Consider the following 25,303-nt stretch of genomic DNA (forward strand, 5'->3'; position numbering starts at 1 on the left):
AGGCCAATGAAACAGGAGTTTAGACATGGGCCATGTGTGGACATTACTACCCAATGGTCCCTTTGCCAGCGCTGCTGGCAAAGCCCTGTTCCTTAGTCACTGACAGATTTATCTCCATCACTAGGCTCAAAAGTGTCAATAGAAAGGGGACAGCTGCTTGCCCAGAGATAAGTGTGTACTCTGAGCAGTTGTATTCAGTTTAGCAAAACCACCTCTTTTTATTCCACTACCATGCAGTTAAACCACCCTCAGTGGATTTCTCACCAATTCTCCCACATGCCATCAATCCCACATGCTGTTAGGGCTCCTCAGTCAGGACTGAGGACAATTGAAAAGTCAGAGCAGTGCCCATGGTAATACCTAATGCCATTGGAGAATCCAGCTCCTGTGCCATGGGTTCTGAACAGGCTCTCCTAGTCCATACTTTTCAAAAAGCAGTGCGGTAAGGGAGGATAGTAACATAGGGAAAGTTACATGACAGAAAAATACTGTACAGCAAAAAATGAAAGTTAGTATCTTCCCAGCAGGAGAATACTAAAAAAATCCCCTCAATGGGAGGGAGAGAGGCCTAGAAAGAAACTGGGAGCAGGAGGGTGGAGAAAGCTAAGAGGGGTGTGCAGGACACAAATCCTGAGGTTGCAATGTGACAGAGCAAGAAACCTCAGTGCCAACCTGAATATCACAACAGGCTGAGTGGACCAGACATGTATTCAACTCAGAGCCAGACAACTACTCTGCAGCAAGCAGAAAATCAACCAACACAACCTGAGCAAATGTGGCCTGCATTCTCCCTAACTAGCAGAAAGGTGGTAGTGTGACAACTACTTTGGAGAAAGGATGGCAGTAAATAGGAAAGAGAGGTGGAGTAGGCACCTGTTCGTAAAAGAAGAAAAAGGAAGAAAACATAGGCCTAGTGACTGGAATGACTTTGCAACATGGTGCTCGTTCCCTGCCTCACAGAAACCCTGTTGTGGGAGAAAGCTGGCTGGCAGGCAGGGACAGCCTACCCTGCCAGTCCACACAGTTTCTCCATAGCCTCCCTCTGGGACTGCCTGCTTGCTGACAGGGAATTCACTCAGCATCCCACATGCAGGAACTGCATGCACCAGGGCCCTCTTTTCTCTTCCCAGGTTTGGTGAAGCCATACTGCCCCAGCTGCCTTCCACCAGTGAGCTTTTGGGGACTCCCTTCCAAGTGAGTGTTTTACCAGTGGGGATGGAACTGTGCTAAGAAAAACAAAAGGGGGGATTTCACACTCTGCCCCCTAGTGAAGCAGTTGCAGAGCAGCAAAGGCCGTCACAGACCATGCCAGAAAGGACATGAATAAGCACTGCTACTCTCTCAGCATGGTCCTTTGTGCAGAGCCCAGCTCATTAGAAAGAATTAGGCTAACACATCCAGATGCATGGCTGTTTCATACACGTGCAGGGCTGCACTGCAATGGCCAGGTAAGTGATGCTGCTTTGCTGTCGGACAACTGTTTGCACAGACTCTACACTGCGAAAGAACAAAGATTTTGAGAAACCTGGATTCTGTCCATGCATTTAATCAGCTACTAAGGTAGCAAAGTACAGCAGGTACCCTATAAATATTTTTTAAGCCCTTAAAAAAGAAAAAACCCAATTCCTTCTACTTCAAATACAATGCCTTCTTAACACAAGATGTATGGGAAGAGACAGTGTGTCAAGGCCTACAGGTACCAAACAAAACAGACATTCTGAGCATAACTTGTAAGAAACCCACTCCCAGTACAAAAAAGTACCCAAGTGCCAGTCCAAATTTCCCCCTAAGAAGATGGTGACAGTGTTCTATTTGCAAAGAAATACTGCTTCAGTTAAAAGTGCTAAAAACCATTCTCTTGAGTTCATATAAAAATAATCATGTCTATGTATGCACACACATATTTACATACATTTATGGCTTTCAGTGCTTCAACTTTCTCGAATAAATGAGGAAATATAAATGCTCCATTACTGCTTTTTCTCCTCAGGTTTTTCAGCCTCTGCTTCTGCAACTGATAAGCTGCCACTACCATATTTTTTCACTCGGGTTTCTACTTTGGAAAGTCTCTGCTTCACCTTTTGTTGAGATGCAGTGTATTCTGCCATGAGCCTCGCAAACCTAGTCTGCAGCGTATCCAGAGCTGTTTCAAGTCTTCCTACTTTTTCTTCCAAGTCTTTTGGGTCAGCTCCTGCTTTTGCTGCCTCCTCATCTATTAAATTGTCTTTCATCAGAATTTGACGCCCTTTCTCTTCCAGAGCCTTTTTGGCTTCTGGATACTCTGTGAGGGCTTCCATTAAATCATCTTTAGACAAGCAGAACAAATCAGAATAACCAATACTCCTAATGTTGGCTGTCCTCCTATTGCCAGATTTGCTACCTTTGATGTTTAAGATGCTGATTTCACCAAAGTAGCTGCCATCGCTTAGGACTACAAATTGGGTTATGCCATCATCTGCCACCACAGCCAATTTCCCCTCTTTAATAATGTACATTTCTCTTCCAATATCTCCTTTTTTACAAATGTAGTCCCCAGGACTGAAGACGGTAGGTTTCAGTTTCAGTACCAGCTCAATGAGAAGTCCAGCTTCACAATCCTGGAATATACGCACTTTCTTTAGCGTGTCCAAATGGACATTGATGGCAATTTCAGCCTTCAGCTTGTCAGGCAGATTTTTGAGAACTTCCTTCTCATCCACTGTTTTCTTGTTGGTCCAGAGGTAATCAAACCATTTAATAACCCTGGCTTCCAAATCCTTAGTCACTTTTCGGAATTGCATGTACTGTTTAATAGAATCCACTTTGGCCTGGAACTCGGCCCTGGAAGCATTCATGTTAGAAATCATGGAGCCGACGTTACCAACAATGGTAGCAAAGATCAGCACACCCACCAGGAAGTCAATGACCACAAAGAGATACTCTTCGTCTTTCACTGGGGGAGGTGTTTCTCCAATGGTCGTCAGCGTGAGCGTCGACCAGTACAGACTGTAAATGTACTTCCTAGACAGGCGCGCGTACTCTGGAATGGAAATGTTGGGATAGACCCAAGTGTCGGTTCCAAATCCAATGACCTTCGAAATCGCAAAGTATATACACGCATTCCAGTGGATGATGATAAGGATGTATAACACGAGATTTCCAATACGAAACATGTTTGGATAATTTGTCCTGGTCTCAGTACGGTCAAAAAACTCAAACAGTCGAGCAATCCTCAGCAAGCGGTTAAACCGTAGTTCGGGGTAGTTCAAACCAAGCTTCAAATAAGCCAGGTCTGTTGGCAGAAGAGACAGCACATCCAGTTTGAACTGCAACGTTTTGGTATAATGTTCTCGTAATTTCTTTTCATCCTTAACTAGCAAGCCTTGTTCAAGGAAGCCTTCAAAGAACAAAAATACAGATTTTGCTTGTTAGAATAAAAATACCATCAACAGTACTGAGTGACTTACATTTCAGATAGCTGAGAACATTAAAATTTTTACTGTTACATATACAGACATTCATATATTATGAGGTCATTTAACTAAAAATTTAAATATTTCAATCAAGTTTCAAAGCTGATATATAATGATTAAGGATAATGACTCTATTATTACCACTGTTCTCTCTGAAGTTTTCTACTCTATTCTGGGACAGCTGTATTTTTTTCCTCTAAGTATCTTTGCAAAAGGAGACGGGAGATTCAAATGTCTCATTTTTTATGAATCATTGGCATGAGTCATAAATAAAGTTAAGCAAGTGTTAAGCAATTGTGTATAAAATCAGAGAGAAATATTTTTAAATAAATACCAAGAATGAGTAGGTATAATGGATCATTGGAAACTTTTTTCCAAACAATATAGATACCCAGTGACCCGCTCCCTAAGCCATGCTTTTCCTCTTGTGTCCAATGTAAAACTGACAGGATTTTCCTTGGTTTGCACTTTTTAGCGTTTCCAGTGAGAGAGCTAGAATTTTGCACATTGATATTCATTCAAATGATTTGGAAAATATTAGATTTAAAAAGATTACAAGGAGATATAAACTTAGTTAGAGACCTTTACTGCAGACAGTACAGCCACAGTGCTCTTTGGTAACTCTGAAAGCTCAAGGCATTGAAAATTTTCCACAAGGAACAGCCTATGCACTGCAAAATACTTGCTGCAATTGCGAGTGGAGATATCCAACTGTCTGCCCACTGGGCCACTCAGGAGGAAAAGTCCACTGAGAAAAAAACAAAACATTCCCCCTATGTGAGGGATTTTCACATTTTACTAATCCCTTAGCAATCTAAAAGCAACCTACAGCTTTTTCAGGGAAGCATCTGCTGAGTAAGACCAAGCTTCATTTCTTTGTGCCCTACACAGCACAGCTATATTTCTGGAATGTATAGTAGATCTGTAGAGATGCCTCATGTGTGTATCTGGCTTTGGATATCTGCAAACTGATGGTGCCTACAAATGGAAGTATTTCCTGTGCCGTTAATGTGTTACATCCCAGAAAACTGCTGAAAAAGCTGGTCAGATATGCCCTTACTAACAGTTATGCAACTAAACAGAAAAGTTGGCCAGGCAGATGAATTTCTAACTCAAAGTTATGAAAAATAACTTTGAAAATGCCTTCCTCCTGAAGGGAGATAAACCCCCTCAGCTCTCTTTGTCCCCTCATGGAACTGAAGTCTTACAGTAAAACCTTTTGAAAACATCAAAACATAGAGTATGCTAAACACAACCAGCTGCTGAGACATGAATCTTTTCTGTTTCACAGTGCATAGTCACCAAATAGGTGAAACACAGTGAAACTGGCCCTGCAGTTAGACAGAAATGCCCCACAGAGAAGATGACATGGATTAGAGTACTCATGGGGCTACCTAGATCCCAGTTCAAAGCCAGGCCCTGCCCTCAGACAGCAGGAAGTCAGACTCTTCCCCAAAGGCTTCCAGGACCTCTGTCCCCAGGGCAGATGGACCCTGCAGACTCAGAGAAAAAGGCAGCAGGCAAAGGCAGAGCCAGGAAGGGTTGTTATGAGAAAGATTTTGGCACCTAAAAGAAGTGAATTCTTTATTGGAGTGCATGAAACTGCAGCAGACACCTGCACTGAAGTGTTCAGGAGATCACTGCTGTGATTCTGCGGTTTCAATCCACACCCGCAAATTCAACCTAACCACGCTTTAAGACATATAATTATCAGGGCAGCCCATGGAAATTTATAACTTGTATTGCCTGGAGATGCCCAATTTCTGCTCAATTCTTTCCCATTACAATAACAGATATAACTGCAGAAGGTAAATTTAGTTGGCACAGTTGGTATTCTAAGTACACAAAGAAGATGAAGCCCTCCTCCCCCTGCCCCAAATACAGCAGTCTTGTGATTTAGGCTGGTATCTGAAATTTGCTTTTCTTTTGAACAAGGTTCTTGCTAAGTTTAAGAATTTGGCTTGCCATGAGTTGTGTGCTTCCCCCATGACAGCATTTTTAGCCCCTGTCTTGTAATTACGTTTATAACTTTTCACAAGCCATAATTATTGTCAAGCTGTCAGTACAGTTTTAAATAAATAAATAAATAAATAAATAAATAAATAAATAAATGTATATAAATAGATAACATGTTAAAATGAAAGATTTAAAAGGACTCTCGTTTTAATGATCAGTGTGGGTTTGGACCCTTTCAAGGCATTTTGAGGCTTTGTCTGTACCAGTCAATAGAACAAGACAGGAAACACTTTCTGGCTCTGAGACCAGCTACCATGACAGCTTGTATTCACATGTAAGTTCTTTCAGGCAGCTCCAACAACAACACCATGAACAACACCCACCCCCTGCTGTCCTCCTAGCATGCCCAGGCACTGCCTGAGTGGACCAAAGTGGAAGCATCAAAGTGTATCAAGGAGTACTACAGCAATTTAATGTTATGGAGCACTGTATGTCCTTGCTTAGGCCTATATTATGACCTCATTTAGCTAAAACCAGATATCCCTATAAGGTTAGAATCTGTATCAGCTGGGCATGCTCAAATAGGAAATCTTCTCAGCCTGCCAGGATTACAGAACCACGAATGGGAAGCTGAAGAGAACCACTTAGCATGACATGGCACAGTCCTCACACATCCTTTAAGTTCGCACTTCCTCCAGGAAGGAAAGACCTAAACAAAGGGGCCTGGGTTAACCCTAACCTAGCACCAGGCAGTGGCAGATCTGGCCAGGACCTCACAGAGGCTGCAGAAAATACAGCAGGAGGCACTGCTGGTTCCAGGCAGAAGATCACAGACTGAAGGCTGACATTGGTGCCGGGCTCTTGCGCTTGAGCAATTCAGCTGATGCTTCTGACCAGGATGCTGAACAACTTGGTTAAGAAAACAGCACTTGTGTGGTACAGTTCATTTCTTGCCCAAAATGCCCTATTGCCCCTTCCCCACACAGCCTCTTACAGTGGCTATTCAGTCAGCTTCTGGCATGCCTATTCAGCACTGATAGAACCGAATTTAGAGACAAATGAAGAACAAGTGCTGGAATGTTCAGCCTTAAAAAAAATCCAAACTGCTCAGCCACTTCATCTTTCCAAAGCCTCCACTGCTGAGGTCTGCCAGAGACAGGATATTACACTGGTCAGACCTCACAGCGAAATTTCTGTTTCCAGCCTTTATATACATGTAGTATTTGAAAACACCCAAAATCCCAGAAAGACTCACCTGTTCTGAATCTGACAAACATGTCAAAAAAATAGATGATATCAGAGCAATAATCCAGGAACAGCCATAATTTAACATGGTCCATTTGTAGCTCATCAAAGCAGGCTCTAAAGAAACAAAGATTAAAAAAAAAAAAATTACACCAACTGCACAGAGTATTTGCAGTATGTGTCCTAGCAGCACACATTGTTAGAACTGAAAAATTACAGGAACCATATCTCCATGGCTAGAGCCATGTCTGAACAGATACTAAGATCTTTCAGAATTCCAAGGTGTTCAGGCCAGGAACAAAACTCAAACACATACATGCCACACAAGTGCACTTATGGAGGATTAAACATATCCCTAAACATATCCCATTAAAAATGCATCGGGTTTCGTGGGCTACACATCTCCATTACGACAGTGCCAAAATACAAGGTTTGTTTCTCAGTTGCAAGCCGTCCTCATCTCTAGAGATGCATTATATTAATTTAAGACACCCCACCACTGCCCGCACCGCTCCCTTCTGTTCTCTCCTGTGAGATGAGAAGCCCTCATCCCTGGCAGTGGCCAGAACACACCTCAGCCGCCAGCCAGCAGGTGGCACACAAAGGCCACATCAGTGCTCACAAGGACACTTATTGCAAGTTACAACCACCTGTTTTTAGAGTAAAAGATAAAAAAAGAAACACTGGCCATCTATTCCCAGTGGTAGACATACCGTATATCCCTAAGGGTATATGAATGGTAAATCTTCTAAGTAAGCCACCCGAAAGATACTGCAGGGAGGTAAGGGGGTGATTTACATGGGAAACATAATGATTGAAACATAGAATTATTATTAACTGAAATCCATACCTGCACACTAGCATACACCAGTTATAGAACACGGGTGCAGCAATTATGGTCAGCCAGTTGTAGTACAGATTGCTTGAAGGATCTATCACAAAGACTTCTTTTTTTGGCCTGGAAAGGAAAACATGCAGGTTTACACTGGAAATGTAAACAAGCAACCTGCTGGATCTCCCTCTTCTGGAGGCTGCTCATCTTGTGAGGAACTCACAGCTGCCTGAGAAGAGAAACTATCCATGCAGGCAGCCCAGATCGGACACCAAGCATTAGCTGCATCCCATCTGACAAGCTCTATTTCTTTGTTTGACCCGACTTCGGAAAAAGTAAGTAAGAGTGGGAAGAAAAACCCGGACATTCACATCATCCAGGCTAAAACCCATAGCCTTTATGTATAAGCCCCCCACTGAAAAAGGTCTTGAGATCAAGCAGATTCCTTTTGGAAATGATTCCTAACTACATGTCCCCATGACTACATAGCATATGCCACTATATACACACATACATATAAATTTACAGTATATTACTGTAACATACTCCTTGACTGTGAAGTCCAACCAAATGCATTCTCTTTTTTCATCTGCTTCCATTGTTGCTTTTAATAACTGCTAATACTAAATTTTACTATGTTTGTGTCAGCTTTAGGGCGACAAAGCAAGAGCAAAGCATTCAAATGGTCTCATTTTTTTGCAGAAATACGTCATCCCCTAACAAACAGAAGCAAACTTCAGTGATCACTAGCCATCAACTGCACCATATTAAGTAATTAAATATACTAGTCAGTGAAATAACTAAACTTACTAGCAAATCTTTAATTTTCTACATGTAAGATTCTTGGTAAGATGAACCAGAGTTTTGGTTCATCTGCTCTGAGTCATTATGGACTCTGAGTCATTCTGGAACAATGAAAAGTCTGTGCAGTTCTGCAAAGCAGGCTGCTGTCCTAAGATGTCCTTATAGTAAAAAAGTGATCTTCAAATCAAAGTGACCAAAGGCAGCTCAATTCCCTTTTATTGACATAGGAAGCTGATCGTGACACAGGTCTAAACACAGATCTTCAAGATGTAACAACTTTGCCAAGCAGTTGAAACCTTTCCAAAGTGGAAAATGTATTAAAGACTTGACAGGCTAAGGTTCTGCAGTCCACAGAACAGTAACAGTGAAAGTGTTATGATGAAATGCCATACCATGTTTTGTAGTGCAGGGAGGTATGTTACAAGCACATATTTGTTCTTTATACTTACTCTTCCTTTTTTTTATCATCTTTTTTGTCATCTTTCTTTTCCTCTTTCTTTTCCTCTTTCTTTTCCTCTTTTTTCTCCTCTTTTTTCTCCTCTTTAACCTCTTTCTTTTCTTCCTTTTTGCTGTACAACATAATGCAAAGCTTAGCAATATTACCAATATTGAAGTAGTTTAGGGAGAGGGTGGATGTTGAGGTAGAGGAAACTAGACTACTCTCCAGACAGAGTAGGACGGGGATCCAGCTGAGACCTCTCACCCTGGCAGCACCACACTCTCACATCAGGTAACCAGCTGGCTGATTCTCTGCATTAGTCACCCACACTTTCTCGACCTTTTCAGACATCAGTGTACCAGGATGATTTTAAGTAAACACTCTCAATTTGTTTCATTCTTTAGAACCCAGGCATTTAAAAAGAAATCTATCAAATGATGACAAAACTTGAAATGGCTTAACAAACTGTCAACATTCTTTGCATAGCTAAAACCTCACTGTGACTGTCTGAAGCTTTAATAGTAATTAAACAAAATTACGCTCAATTTCCTCTCATGGTTCTTTGAAATCAGCAAAGCTATAATTAATTAATTACCTCTGGTTTTAACGATTGCCTAGAAGAGTTCCAGACAATATCTGAACAAAATCAGCAAATGTAGAGAAAAGAAGTGTGTCTCGCTTAACTATACAGTAGTCATTTTATAAATGCTTTATAGTCAACATGATTAAGCCATGCTATTTTAGTTGCATGTAAGAGATAGAGATCTACTATATCTATGAGATATTCCATGTGGCATAGTCCATGAGTCCACAAGATGACTTGTGCTCCAAAAGGATTTCTTTGCTTTCCATCAACTGTAATAGAAGAGTGGGTTGCCCGGCTCAGATGCAAGTGTCTGTGGTTGGTCAGAGGAGCTATGCTCAAATTGCTCTGCCCATTTTCCATTGCCACAGTACTCAAAGGCTGAGCATTAAGCATGAAGTTCCAACCTTTCCTAAAATCAATGGGAATTTTGCCTAGACTTGATGGAATCATGATAGTCTCCAAGTTAATTAATCGTTTTCCATTCAATAAATTAAAATAGGGACCATTTTAACACGATATATTCTAACATTCCAAAGTATCCAGCACTGACTCAGGCTTCAAAACTTAACTCTGAACATGGATTTTCATACTGTTCAAGCTCATTAGAATGTGATAAGCCAGATATAAAGATAGTTCAAGACTCTTCTGTTCAGACAAACCTAAGAATGGGGCAAGTCAGATCTATGTTAACTTATAGCAGATAGGTCCACAAATCCTTTTCAAAACTGCAGAAAGTTAACATCTCTCTTAAGATTCTGCCAATACATAATCTTAAAGCTAAATTTTTTACATGCCATGGTCAAGAATCATGTAATGCATTGCCTGAGATCTCCTTCTTTTTATTTGAAATTTGTCTAGTCCTTGAAGAAGAAAGTGTCCCCATTAGACAGAAAAGCCTAAAACTGTTCCTAACACTACAGTATATGTGGATAATGCATATTTAAACATAACTCCCCACAGATAATGTCTGGTTTGGATGAAAGCCAGGGACTCTAGCTCCCATGGGAGCTTCATGTTCTCTGAACTGCCGAGACTGGGTCTGAGTCTCCCTTTGCACCGGTGTCAAGAAAGGATACATTAGTTCAATGACAGCCACATCCCACAGCAAAGGCAGAGTATGGAATAACAGGTGAAAAACAGGACTTGTGCTTTTCACGCATACCTGCTCATACTGCTCAGATCAGAAAGGTCTAGTCTGCGCATGGCAGTCATGTCTAGGAATGTGCTTGTTACAGGGAGAAACAAGCACTCCAAAGGAGAAGACAGCAGTCATCAATTTTAAGATAGTAGCAGCTTTCACCTGTTAGCAATGAGCACCTGTTCTAATTCTTACCCTTAGACATTTCCATAGTGATGGAGCAACACACTGTGATTTGGAAAGCCCAGGCTCGTTTGGCAAAAAAATGCTGAGATCCTACACTTTGCCACATCCAGGGAAATATCTACCAAGCTGACCAACACCACTGAAACTTTCAAAATTATACACTGCAAGGGAGTACGACTGGAGGAAAAAAGAACTGTTAGCTTGACTGATCTTCTATTTATGCATGCATCTCAAATCAAAGAAACAGCTTTTCATTTACCAAGGCTGCTTCTTACACAGCAGTGGGAACTGCTGCTCAAGTATCTATTTCTCTGCTTACTGACTGCCCTGGACTTTATGGCTTCATTTTCAAATCTGGCCCCAAAACTCCTTCCTGTTTAAAAAACATGTCAGGATTTCGCTGCAGATTACTATAAATGGTGTCTGATCTTAAAGGCAATTCACAGTTGCTGTTATCAACATCAATGTAGCTCCTCAAGATTTCAAATGTCTCATTCTTACCAAAAGTTATAAGTAAACAGAATTTGCAAAGGATAGGGCTATACATTTGTGGATCTTGTTATGCAGGGAAAAGTAAGTTGAGACAGAGAATCAATCAAAAAGTCTTGGTGGTGGTGAACTTTGGAGGGAATATTTTGACCATGCCAGCTCCCTTCTATGTTTATGGTTTATTTTTAAAAAGTGAAAAAACATTATTTTACACAGCATCTCATGCCAATAATTATTTTTCTCTGGCCTGAGATCTTCTACAAACTCATCTGTCCTCTACAGGTATCTTTCATAATTGAGTTTCTTCCATTTATGTGGCCTCTGTGCATCTTTCTATTGTCATACCTCCCACCTTACCACACTCCCACCTATTTGCAGTCTGCTCATGGAAGTCACTCGGACGAAGAGATTGGTCATAATCAAAGACTTGAAAGCATCACCAACAGTTCCCCAAGACCTGGCACACTTAGGTCTTTAACATAATAAAAAACCTAAAGCTTAAAAAAGACATTCATTTTTCTTTATCAGTGCCACTGAGGAAACTGGAACGCAGTAACTAATGAAACAGTTGTTTGTGTCTCCATTTTTGACCCCAACAGAGCAGCACCCATTCTGTGTTTCCGCAGTTTTAGACTTGGAAAACATCTTCGTCAGCCTCATAAAAACGCTGTCACAGTCTTTGAATTAGTCAAATATTTGCATTTCTCATGGGTCAAGTACTTTGAAAATCAAGTATATTTCAGACTGTCGGGCAGGTAGACAGACAGGTATTGTATTTATTTAAAAATGACGAAAAATTGGAAGGATGAAAGTCTTGCCCAAGGTACATGAGTCATTGTCAGAAACAGAGAAAGACAGAAGTATTTCCATCCTAATCAATCCTTTGGGCCCCATCTAGGAGGCTAAGCTGCAGGCTTATAGCACTTCTTTTATACCAGTCTGAATAAAAATCTACACATTTCTCTCACTGTTCACTGCACACAGATTTTCCTTTTTAATAAAAGTTATGCAAACAAAACCAAAAAGTTGCTCTAGGAGGAGGAAAACTTCTTGTCCACCTATGTGCACAAAGGTTTTGCAGCATCATTTAAAATGTACAGTTTGAACTTGCCCATGACAAAATTATTTCGAGAAAATAAACCCCAAGAGTTTTCTAAAAGTATTTCTGACACAATTAGAAGCTGTCTTGATTAATTTTTTTTTTGCTTTCATTTGGAAAACAATGAAAAAAATTTACTATCATCATGCGTGAGAACAGATCTGCTGCTGGATACTAAAGAGCAGATATGTCCTCCAACAGCTGAGCAAGAAACAAACATTGGTGTTGGGTGATTTTAAATTACAGGAGCTCGTCACACTGTTCAATAAATTTCTCTTTGGTGTAACACTGTGAAATAGCTTGTCAATTATATAAAACAGACAAAACAAAAGGACAGCTTCTGTTACAATACCAGGTCTAATATGGTGCCTTTCACTCTCTCTAAAACAACAATATCTGCTGAACTGAAATACACTTTAAAAGGATGCACACAGAAGTGTTTTCTTGGTACCTTGGCCAGTATCCACTTCTCATTTGACAATCTGAAATTTTTGGGGCACTTGATTTGCAAAAACGGACCAGTATGTTAAAAGAGGAAAATCACTATTAGAAAATTAATACATGAATCTCATTTAAAAACTGAAGAATTAATAAATCAATTGGTGATGCAGTAAAATCAGCCAGCTGAACAACAGGAGGTAGCGACTGAATTCTTGATCAAATTCAGTCCTTGAGAGGAAATGGTAACTTCAGACAAAAAGAAGTTCACAGGGAGCACGAAGAATGTTTTTCACACTAAGAAAACTAGACCTTTCTCTATAATAAAACTATATTCCTAGGAAAGGCTTAGTGAGAGCTAAGGAGTAACTACAGTAACTACAAATGTTACTAGGCTGGAAAGGGAAAAAGACAAGGTGCCAGTAGTATAGAAAGATGTTTAGAAGTTATCAGTACTTACTCTTCATTGGTGTTGTTGCTATAGTTGACATTAAATCTGGCCAAAGGCCAGTGACTGAAAGCAAGTTAAATAAAACACATTAAAGAGTGTAAAGACTGTTGGTATTTCATGCACGTGTTCACAGACATGACAGACTAATTTACTAGCACCTCACATATGCACTGATAAGATTAGGAAGGTCAACTTTGACTGCTGTGATAAGCCTCTTTGCATAACTGCTTCAAGGCACCAGTTTCGCTTTACCATGTGCTTCGCATACCCATTTGTGACCACATTTGATGCCTGAAGCTTGTTCTTAGGTGTATCAGTGCATGGCAATATGCACCTCACTATTTTTAGCCTTTTACTCATGGGGCTGCTATTTTAAGCTTTCTTCAGTCCTTTCAACTCATCTTCACGAATGCAGCGTCAAGGCTTGTGGGTAAGTAATGAGCATACCTACCACTGTTGCAGAATTAAGCCTTCAGGATATAACAACTGGGAGTTACTGTCAAGCAGCAACAATGTAAAACTGAGAAGGCAAGGATGGATACTCTCAAATTCACTTTGAATAGCCTCATGTAGAGGTCTGTTGGCCCAGGATCAATGCTGTCCTCTCTAATTACTTCAAATCTGAAGTGGCTACTGATCAATTGCTACCGATCCAGACATCTGAGAAATGAGACAATAGTCTGGCTAATTCAATATGTGCTTTTGAGCTGAATTTCCAAGGAGTAGATCAAGTGAAGATAATAAGGCTGTGCTGGACCACAATAAATCAAGGTAACCTGTACCATGCACAGCCTTTCAAAGATTTTTGCTTTAATCTGAATGACTAGCTCAGATTTTGAAACAAATTGTCTTATTACTTGCTTACCTACCAATCCTTAACTATGCAGAAAAAAAACAAATTTAAAAAATGGGAGTCTCTGCTTCAAAGCATGATAAACAGAAAGTCAACTTTTGTTTTGGGACTTCATTTTTGCCTCTTCTACCTGGAGTTAAACTTAAAACACTGTATCATATGTCTGTAAAGCAATAATAATCCAGCAAGTCAAAAAACATAAAGTTTTCTCTTGCAAGCCTCTGTTGCTCTATTGGAAAAAAAAATTAAGATAACACTGAACCTGTCTTTCATACCAAAGAATGAGTATGTAGTAATAAGTGAAGTCAGCAGCCAAAAGATTTCTGCATCAGAAGCCTTCTGTAACGTTAGCAGATGAATTCCTGAGTAGGTATAACAACACAACTGCTTGTTTGAAGTTTCCTAATACTTGCAGATAATGTGCATTAATATTAATGTCCTGAAAAGCCATAGCTAGCAATATTCTGGATTCTTGAAATAAAAATCACATTCATCCTCAGTAGAGATGAGTTTAGCAACATCAAGTTGCACAGCTTGCCTATGATAAAATTCCAGTTCTGAGAAATCATTCTGCCTGAAGCAGTATGACCAGAATCCTTTACTTCAAGATCTCTGCCACAGTGCATTTGAGGGGGAAAGAGAAAGTCTGCTGAAAGCTGTAATACTTCAGTTATATGAAGATTCCCAGGCAGCATTTCCCATGCTAAGCTCCTTACCCTCTTCTTAAAATAAAACTTAGATCCTAATTACCAAGAAAATACCATAACCTCAGTCATCTTCATTTAAAGTATAAACACATCTTACCTGTTTACTGCCCCAGGCCGCTCACGGCTACCCAGAAAGGAGCGGATGTTACTTTGCCTACTGGACACCTCTACGAGCTCCGGCCCTCTGATACGCTCCAGGAAAGAATCAGGCCTTTGGTCTTCATGATGGGAATGTCTTGTGGCCCATGACCTTACGGATAAGACAAATCGTGACAGCCTGCATGGAACAGACACACAAAATTGACTGAACCACACAAGAACATAAGATGCCTTAAAACATTCTCACAAACAGCAGCCCAGGAGGATTTTTCTCCACTTCTCCACCTGCCATGAAATTAAACTTGATGGATCAACTGTAAACCCAGTCACTTCCCTCAATTTCATAGATTATCTTTTGCAGTGGATCACAAAAATATCTCACACATTAGTTCCTAGTCCACAGTATCAGCATTGCAGGAGCAATACAATATTCTTGTCAATGAGGGCCTTTCCATCTCAGTGTGAGATACTCAATGAAGTCCATCAGAGGTACTTGTTTTAGGTCCTTGAGAATTTGCAGTCAGGAGTCACGTTATGATACCATAACATTTAAATTGCTTAGCATTTATGTTTTCATCAGAAACTACCTTGTATATTCAGAGCATACCTAACAGTAGCCAGACACACATAATTCAAACTATTCTGAAAAAGGGTAAACAATATAAAGACTAAAAAGGAAGTTCTCAGTATGAATTTAAATATTCGTGTGTTTTATGTTTACACAAAATGCACACCTATAAACATTTTTCATCTAAATTCAACTTTTTGCACACTTTTTAATCTACACATGGTGGTGTCGCTATCTGACAACCAGAGAAGTTTATTTTCCCCATACAAAAGGCTTAAGTGTAAACAACACTCTTTAAATGACCTTAGCTTTGTAAAAATTTTTTTCTTTGCTCTTTGGAATACACTATGCTTAAACTGAGCATGGTCTGTATTGTGTGTAATAATGGTATCCAAAGGCAGAGCTCTGCAGTCTCAGACAAAAACATTTAAAGCAGACACAATAAGTTTTTGAAGCTCCACTTTAGGTTTATGTTTAAGTCCTGGTAATGTGAACAGTTTAAGCCAACGGTTGACTTCAATTTTTCTGACTAAGGTTCCAAATCCATTATAAACATAATTGGATTCTAAAAACTGAGAGAAACTCTTGCACTCTCAACACAAGATCCCCTGTCTCCTCCCTTGCCAGAGCCATCTACCAAAAGGGAACCATCGTTATGTTTTATTTGATAGTACAGTAACATTGCATCTGCTATCAGCCAGAATCAAACACTTACCCATTTACTTCACAGTTTGGCCTCACTTCATGCATTTCCACAGCATTCAACATATTTTCAGATCTGATTATGTAAAAATAATTTATTTTTTTATATCTGACAACTTTGTGTGGGCTTATTCAGCATCTCTCAGATTCTAAGATTTTTACTAGCAATAAGTGAAGAGTTGAGAATCAAGGTCAAAGACAACCTCTGTTACTTCTTAATAGACTTTCTTCATCCATTTTCTTTGGAAAGTGATGGCTCTTCTTTCTTTGACTCCAAATTGTGAGTGGTCTCTTTCAACAAATTAAATTTAATGCTGGAAGTTCTACTAGTCAGCATGTTACCTTGCCATTGCTCCCCTGCCTGTGAATGAGCTCGTCTGGGATTCAGATAAATGTCTTCCCTCCACAGAAATGACTCCCTGCAGTTCTGAAGACGCATCCTCACATCGTGAATGGGTTCTGCAAAGGCAATTTTTTTTTTAAGAATTCCATATAGCATTCACCAGACTTACCCCAACCAGTTCTTCCCACCTACTACATCAGGAAACAGGGCAGCAAATTGTCTTCTTAGTAACACAGCATATGTTTGATAACCCTGTGTTCTAACTTTTCTGGAGCCATCCAACGTGAATTAAAGTCAGGAGAGGCTCTGTCATACGTTCCAGTAAGCTCAGAAGCTAGAGACTATTCATGAGCACTTGAAAAAATAGCATTTGAGAAAAAGAGATGAAAATTTAGCCTCATCTTTCAGTAATGGAGTTTTGAAATTCCGGACTTCATGAGGGTTCACTCTGAATTTTTTTTTAGTACTCCTAAGATTTCCTCTATGTTTTCCAGTCTTTTGTATTCACTTTTACAAGACTTTATCACGACCACTGGATCTTTTTTTCCCCCTTTGTAATGCAGACATGAACTCTCACATGAGTCTGTTCATCTGTATTGCCAGGAAAATATTGACTATAATGATAGTTGCAGTATCTTCAAAAGAACTGGCAACAGCACTTTCAATGCCCACAAAAAGATAATTAGCAGCTCAGTTTTGTGGAGTGTACTCACAGTTGAGAAACTGACAAACATAGAATTAAAATTTTATTATTTCTACACAAAGAATACTAAAATAGATCCTGAAAGTCCCAGGATTCTCAACTTGTAAACTGTTTTCTACTTCTCTTCTAATTACAAAACACCAGTAGACACTGCCTAGAACTGAAATACTTTTATAGCCTAGTTCATGTTGTCAATGCTGAGAGTATTGTGGCTGCCAAAGTTAACATGGCTTCTAGGGGAAAATCAATCAACTCATGGAATAGAAATTCATTATGGATTACCAGATACACAGAGCCTGCATTCATCTCAAGAAGTCTCTTGAGCTAGATGTAGTAGTTTGCCCACCTTTTTTACTATTTCCTAGAGCACTGGCCTACAGACCTGTTGGCAAAAGGATGCTGGACTAGTCCGTCTTTTAGACTGCACTACCATGGCTATTTTTAAGTACTTCCATTCCTGTTTACAGACAAATATACATTTTGTGTGATCTTAGCAATAAATTCTAATACTGCTGCTGGGCAGTGCCTAATAAGTATCTAAGTTCTCATTATAGTCAGTGGCTATCTTCGGCTTGATTCAGCTGCCTCAATATAGGAGTCTAGTACCATTTGGAATACTTCAAAATACTTTATCAGACCTCTCCAGAGCACACAGGTCTCTCCTCACATCCACTAGCACCACCTGAATGCTTCAAATACCCTATGGTATCTCAAATAGCATTAGATGCCTATTTTAGTCAACTAAATACCTCTCTCATAATCAACAGAGCCAAATGAGCCTGAAGAGTTATTCAGCTCCAGGGTAAGCTGAACAGTTTCCCAGGTGCTGCTGACTGTGAGTACTGACTACATCTCCACTCATGACACCAGGAACATAGACACCTTCTCACACAAAGGCACCGAAATCCAGATGTCTACAGGGCCCAGCTGAACCCCAACTTTTAGACAGGCAATCTGTGTCTATAGACTATTATGCTGCCTCTCCTATTTGAGTTGTTTCTCTGCAGAGGTTGGATTTTTAAAATGGAGATTCATTTGTTATTTTTTGTTTTGTCAATTTTTTATTTTAACAAAATGAACCAACTTCATAACACGCTACAGAACTAAAAATATGGGCACAAGAATCACTTACTCCTGCATATATGAGAATGACAGCTTAAAGATCAGGAGCAGCTCTCTGTTAACTATTGCAGTGAATTCTTTTTCTTGATAATGCCTCATTTCATAGCAGAAAAGGGCTTAAGCACATCCTTAGCATTAGGCATAAATTTGACACCCACTAACTTTAGTGAGAACTAAGTAATGTGTTTAATTGCTTTGCTGAACTATAGCCAACAGGAGCTGAAGGAAGACAATGGCAAAGAAGAAACATATTTCAGTCTCCTTATCTGTCAAAAGCAAGACATTGCCTCTGAAATTGCAGATGACCAAAGAGATTCAATCCTACAGTTAAACCTTTATGACCCCACTCTCACATCCCCATCAGTAATTCCATTTGTGAGCTGCCAATCACTGATATCTCTGCAACTAGGACATAAAAAAAAGGAAAGGAAGATGCTTATTTCTGTGTTTTTCCTGTTTCTGAGATATCACTGTAAACAGAGACAAAGGGACATGGCTCTTCCAAATCTAAATAAGTCAAGCAAGACACACTGTGCAGAATAGAAGCAGCTCCATTTTCCCTAGTATAGGTACACTCACATGACAAAAGGTATCATGTAAGCAAAGCAAAAAGGAAAAAAGAACCAGTTCAAACAGGGCAGGAATCACATCCATACTAGACACTAGGGGCATGCAATTCAAAAATCCTCATAAAGCAGGCAGTCCTATCAGCCCAGCAGGAGTTTGAGTGCTCCAGTCTGGGTATACGTTTGAACAGCAAGAAACACTCTGACAAGGTCCACATAGATGAGGTGGTTGACTGTAACAAGACAAAAGCAGAACATTTTTTCCAGCCTGTACAAATGCTGTGGATCATCAGACACCTTCCTGCATGCCCAGCAGAGTTTGCCCAGTTTAGAGAAATGACTGGTACTGTGCAAAATGTAAGTGCAAGCTCACCGGTACAGTTTAAACAGCCACTTTAAAACTATTAAAACAGGAAGGCAAATGTAAAGGAACTATTACATTTCCTCTGTACAGTGATGGACTCTGAAAATCCAACACAAAAATGTTGATATTCTTTATACATCACATATGTTCCCTATCATATGAACTAGGTAATTTGCAGAGGCTACATTTAAAAACACTTCCCAAGGTTTTTCACTGGTGCTGAAAGGATCTTTTTTTTTTTTTTCACCAAATTCCAAATACTCTGTCGGGAGCACACACCCTGCTATCTGTGTGGTGACTTCAGAAAGATGTTTCTCCTTAATGAGTTAGTATAACTTCAAGTGAGGTGAAAATGGGCTTTATTCCTGAGGTAGTACAGCTTCTGGTTCCAAAACTGCAAGCCATGGCAACCTCCCTGCATCTGTCTCTTCAGTACTTTGGATATGCGTTGCTAAGTCAGTTCAGTGCACAGGGTCAACAAGATGACACAACGTTCCCATAACTCCAGCTCCTATTCCTCGTGCTAGAGGAGTTCCACAAATTATGCAGCAATCTGTCCTCTTGACTCTGATGAAAGGAATGTATTACCTGATATAGCCATTTTCAATCCTTTCAATATCTTCATCAGTCGTTCTGACAGACAGTCTGTGCATACCAGGGTAGGAGTGCTGGGTGTTGATTTTTGCCATTTTGCTTTACATATCAACATCTAAATGACAGCTGAAATGGGAAAAAAAATATGAAGACTGCAAAAGAAATGTGCTCAGTACTAAAAAGAGTGCTTTATTAAAACAGAAGAACAGTAAAAAGCAATTCCAACCATTTGAATAACAGCCAGTGATATTTACACATACATGTGACATGTTTCTTGATTTACCTGTAGTAGATAGAAAAAAAAAAGTGCTAGTAAAAGTGTAACAAAGAAGATTCATCATGACCTAAAAAAAGGGTTACATGACACCGTATTCTTTTTAGTCTCTGGGCTTTATGAATACCTACACTGTCATAATTATTATCCATTGAAATTGCATATAAAATCTCATTAAAAAAAGATTACAGTTAGAAAGTCAACCAAAAACAGCTAGATAATACATGTGCTAGGACAACCCATTCCATTTTACATTGATTCCCTTGCGCTAATTTTATCTATTTTGTGACTAAACTGTTTATTCCAAAAATACATATTAACCAAGCAGATAACTAATGAAACCTACCCCTCAGCTTATCATACACCATGCAGTAATTCTATATTATTAAAAATCTGCACTAAACATATACTCAGATTTTTTATTATACTGCTTCAAGACAATCTCTGTTAAGATATTTAGCTGCTCACCTCCTACAAGTTTTAGGATATTGATCCGAATCCCTTTCCAGATTTGACCTTCAATGCCTTTCCAAATTCAAATCACATCTATCCTCACAAAACAAGTTTTAAGGCTCAAGACAAGTGTCTTACAAATAAGGAACTGAGAGACTTTCAGTGAAAACTTTGAATTTTTAAAACAGAAAAATTTAAGTTTTGAAACTCCCTTCAGGAAACTTTTTTGTTTGAGATATGACTAGAATGAAATTCTCTTAGGATCAGTTAACTCCCTCAGACTACCTACTGTCTCTTTTTCACCTGAAATCCTCTGTCTCACTGACTACACAATATTCACCTTAAGAGGAAATGAAACACAGATCTTTCAGAAACTAACTTTCTGTCCCAAATTATTCCTGAAGCAAAGCTCATAATCCATGATTAGAACTATATTATGTATCCACTTTCTTAAAAAACAGACACCCAACTTACCCTGCACTCAACTTCCAGACAACTAAAGAAAATCACATACAACTTTTAAAATTATTTAATATATTTCAAAATATAAAATAGGTTATTTTTTTTATCCAGAAATAATAAAATTAGTTTAGAAATAGCACTTGCGTATCATTTAACACCTGAAATTTTGATTAGTATTTCCCATTACTAATTTTTCCTCAGTGTAAGTCAGTTAATGTCTGTGTCTCACCTTAAGCTGAGCCCTGTTCATGCTGGTTAACTGAAGTTTTACTGGGGAAAAATGGGCATTTTTATTACACATCGATATAAAAAAATGAGTTCTCCCAACCCAGCCTCAGATTGGAATGTTCACTCAGAAGAATTAATTTCTAAACTGCAGATATTTTATGCTAAAAACATAACTCAAGGTTTTAAAAGCTTGGTGGTGGGAAAAGAAGAATGATTCATAAGTAACAAAGCATTAACCTTTTTTCTGAAGATGTATTTTCAGCACAAAGTTAGTACTGAGTTAAGATCTTGATGACCTAACACAACAGTAACACTCATCAGTTCTGATGATTCACAATCAGATTGATGTCTACCTCTGGCAGTTCTTAAGCAAGGGTCACCTGGTTTATAATATCCAACAAATAAATAACTCTGCTAAAACACTCAAACTGTTGAAACAATAAAATCATGATTTAATAAAACCCTTCTGAAGTCTTGGGATGATGTCGATAATTTGTTACCAACAACGTGTATTCTCTCACTGAGAAGATGCATTGCCCCTGAACCTGGAGATTAGTGAACAATGCCTTTCTGTATTTCAAATGCTGTAGGTGTGAATATGGATTTCCAGACACTTGTGCATCAGCTTCTGAAAGTCTGGTTAAAAAAACATTAAGTATAATATTTCTTTAAACTTAAAACTAAAATGGCTTCTCTAGATGTTACTAATCTCCTGAAATTAGATATTACTAGTCTGGACTTAAACACTATTAATAGATACTGGAATTAGATATTCCAAATCTCCTCAAAAGGCTTGAGTATGCCAGTGGAAGCGCTGAATACAGAAAACACTCGTAAACCTTATTTAGACTTCCAAAAACTATGCCACTAAAGAAACAAAACAAGTCATAGGATATAAAGCCAAATACTATTTTGGATTAAAAATTAGAAGACAGAAAGCAAGAACAGGATTAAACAGCCCCCCTCACCACTGCAGAAGTTTAAGAACAGTATTCCTCAGAGCTCCACAGGAAAATCTGTCATTAATGATGCTGACGAAAAGAAGGAGTGGTGATACAAGATCTCAGTATGGCAAAAAGTACTATAGGCAGGAGTAACAAAAGGAGTGCAAGGAACTTCAGGGTGACCCCCAACAACTATAACAATTTCTCAATTTGATGACAAGTGATGTGCAACATAGGCAAATGGAAACCAATGAACACAGGTGAACAGCATGTAAGCTACTGCCTCACATGCTTCCAAATGGGCCATATGCTCTCAGAAAGGGAACCTGAGAGTAGTTTTAGATTAAGTATGAGAAGGAAATTCTTCACTATGATAGTGGTGAAACACTGGAACAGGTTGCCCAGAGCAGCTGTGGATGCCACATCCCTGGAAGTGTTCAAGGCCGGGTTAGATGGGGCTGGGACCAATTTGGTCTAGTGGAAGGTGTCCCTGCCCATGGCAGAGGAGTTGGAACTACATGGTCCTTAAGGCCCCTTTCAACTCAGACCATCCTATGAACTTATGATACATGTACAGCTCACTGCAGGCTTGCTGATGCAATAACTGACAATATATACATGGAAAATGTTAATGACACAAAAAACACTAAAACTGTTCCACAAAACAACAGTGCAGACTTATTAGTCCTTCTCTTGAACAGAAAGATAAAGCAGCATAAAAGCATGGCAAGAATGATTAAGGACATAGAGAAGGGAGAGAAATAAAAATGGTCTTGCTCACCCTAGAAAGATGAAGAATAAAATAAAATTATGTAGGTAAAATTGGAGCTCATTTCAGATCCGTTACAATTATTTCAGCTGTAAAGTTCACACTCAATATACAATGTGTTCTGAACTCTTATTCTACACTATACTGGAGGAAAGGAGGAGGGGAACATTTCATGGAAATACAACTTTACTATTAAGCAATAAAATACAATCATGCATTTTTGGAAGGAGGTAGGGACAGTGGATGAAGGTGTGTTTTGTGTGCCCAGCTGTGGTGGAGGGAAACTGAACACAGGAGTGATAGAAATAAATAATGCAGCAATTTGAGTACAGAGCGGGTGGCGAGACCTCCTGAAGTAACATGGTTTGGCACTGCATGAACCCCATAAAATTCTGAAAAATTACTGGTTATCTGATAAAGGAGTAATATTTGTTCTTTCTAGGCCTCCAAGAATCCTAATGATAAATGTGTTCAATGGTCTAGGGAGGAGATCAGCATTTCAACATTGGATCCAAAATCTGGCAAGTGACTGACTAGGGAGCAGCTTATCATGAGCTATCAGGAGGAACCAGCAGGAAAGTCCTGAAGAGCCGTCAGGCTCCGCAAACACCTTTTGCAGGGCCACAGAGAGACAGTTCCAATTGTCTGGGATCTGCAGTTCCAAAATTGCTACTAAATACTGGTTCTTATCAGGGAGTTTTAAGAAGTGAGTAGAGCTCGGCTTTGTATTTAAAAACATAGTTGTTACAGTAGTGTGGTGGGTTGGCCTTGGCTGGCTGCCAGATGCCAACCCAGCTGCTCTCTCACTACCCCTCCTCAGCAGTCCAGCAGGAAAAAGTAAGATGCAAAAGCTCATGGGTAGAGAAGGACAGGAATATCACTTAGCAATTATCATTGCAGGCAAAACAGGCTCAAATTGGGGAAAATTCAATTAACTTATTAAAAATTAAAATAGAGTTGGATGGTGAGAAACAAAAACAACTCTATCCTTCATTTTTTCCCCAAATTCAGCTTCACCCCTACGTTCCCAACTCCTCAACCTCCTCCACCCTACCCAGCAGCACAGTGGGTGGGGAATGAGGGGTTGCAGTCAGTCCATAATGCTTCCTCACTGCCGCTTCTTCCTCCTCACACTGCCCCTGCTCCAGTGTGGGTCCCTGCTGCAGGCTGCAGTCCTTCACAAACTGCCCCAGTGTGGGTCCTCCATGGGCCACAGTTCCTGGCAGGAGAACCTGTTCCCACATGGGCTCCTCTTCACTGGCTGCAGTTTCCTTCAGGAAACAGCTACTGGCTCCACTGTAGGGTCCTCCACAGTGGATATCTGCTCCAGTATGGTCCCCTCCATGGGCTGCAGGGGAATCTCTGCTCCAGTGCCTAGAGAACATCACCTCTTCTCCTTCTTCTCTGACCTTGGTGTCTGCAGAACTGTTTTTCACCCTTTTTTCCTCCCCTCATTCCCAACACACTGTTTTCATAGCATTATACTCATTCTTAAGTGCTTTTCCCCAGAGTGCCACCATCTTGGCTGCAGGGGATCAGCTGGAGACATCTGTGTCCAGCACAGGTAGCCCTGGCTGCTCCTCAGAGAGGGCCCCACTGCACCCTGCCAGCCCCTGGGGGCCTGCACCCACCACACGTTGGTATTTGCCTTCTATAAAATCTCTATTATCTCAGAACTACACTCTCTACTCTGAATATTAATACATTGAGAGTAAAACTTGATTACCTAAAGGCTGACAAGCCTGATAAATCCACATTAGGTCCTCAGAACAGGTATTTAGCCTACAAGCAACTGATCAAGAGAAACAGACAGACAAACAGAAGGATAGTTCTCTGACCCTCAATCTAGTCATCCAGCAAAATAAAACTTAGCTGAAACCCTCCTAGCTCTTGAAAGATTGACATCTTTACCAATGCCTTAAGCAGAATTTTAACATGCTTTCTCACCTAGTCTTTCTGTCCTTGCTACCAATTGTACTAACCTGAAAAAGATGAATAATAAATAATTCCCCACTCAAGAATATTGCTTTTCAGTACTTAAATCACTGAGACTGAAACTAGAGCTAAATGACAAAGATGTATTATTCTACTAAAAATGCAACAAATCATACATTACTGATAGCACTGCCTACTCCAAATGCAAATAGTTCATGTACTCTTTTATCCTCTTGGATTCAATAGAAACTGATGTTTTGTGTCAAATTATTTTATATGCACTGTCTGGTATAAAAGACCTGTTTTATCAAGACAGTAAGTTGTTTGACAACAAATATGAGTTCAAATAACACATGAAAACTTCAGATTCACATAAGCCTTTACTAGTTTTGAAAATCAGGTTCTACTTATCTCTTTAGAACCATATCTGTATAGACTTAGGACAAGAGGTATGAAGGCTGCAGTATCTAAATTTAAGGAGCTGTGCCATCCAGTGGATATC

At 39.7% G+C, this 25,303-nt stretch overlaps 1 protein-coding gene across 3 annotated transcripts in view; it reads right to left on the bottom strand.

The window, feature by feature from the left end:
- Window positions 1-842: 842 nt before the first annotated feature.
- The window catches only part of CNGA3 (cyclic nucleotide gated channel subunit alpha 3), a 28,300-nt gene continuing 3,839 nt past the window's right edge, over window positions 843-25,303 (bottom strand). Inside the window, exons 2-9 of one of the 3 annotated variants that reach the window (XM_051807026.1) lie at window positions 19,731-19,862; window positions 16,387-16,503; window positions 14,773-14,952; window positions 13,125-13,178; window positions 8,739-8,858; window positions 7,504-7,611; window positions 6,664-6,770; window positions 843-3,376 (exon numbers count right to left, since the gene is read on the bottom strand). In XM_051807026.1, the coding sequence (XP_051662986.1) occupies window positions 1,971-3,376; window positions 6,664-6,770; window positions 7,504-7,611; window positions 8,739-8,858; window positions 13,125-13,178; window positions 14,773-14,952; window positions 16,387-16,503; window positions 19,731-19,831 (2,193 nt within the window). In that variant the 5' untranslated portion in view covers window positions 19,832-19,862 and the 3' untranslated portion in view covers window positions 843-1,970. The remainder of the gene's footprint in view (window positions 3,377-6,663; window positions 6,771-7,503; window positions 7,612-8,738; window positions 8,859-13,124; window positions 13,179-14,772; window positions 14,953-16,386; window positions 16,504-19,730; window positions 19,863-25,303) is intronic. The other 2 variants (XM_051807024.1, XM_051807025.1) reach the window with 2 other exon arrangements.

The sequence above is a fragment of the Manacus candei genome, unplaced genomic scaffold (assembly GCF_025592945.1).
Source record: "Manacus candei isolate 608988 ecotype Guabito, Panama unplaced genomic scaffold, ASM2559294v1 h1tg000069l, whole genome shotgun sequence".
NCBI classification, from domain to species: Eukaryota; Metazoa; Chordata; class Aves; order Passeriformes; family Pipridae; genus Manacus; species Manacus candei.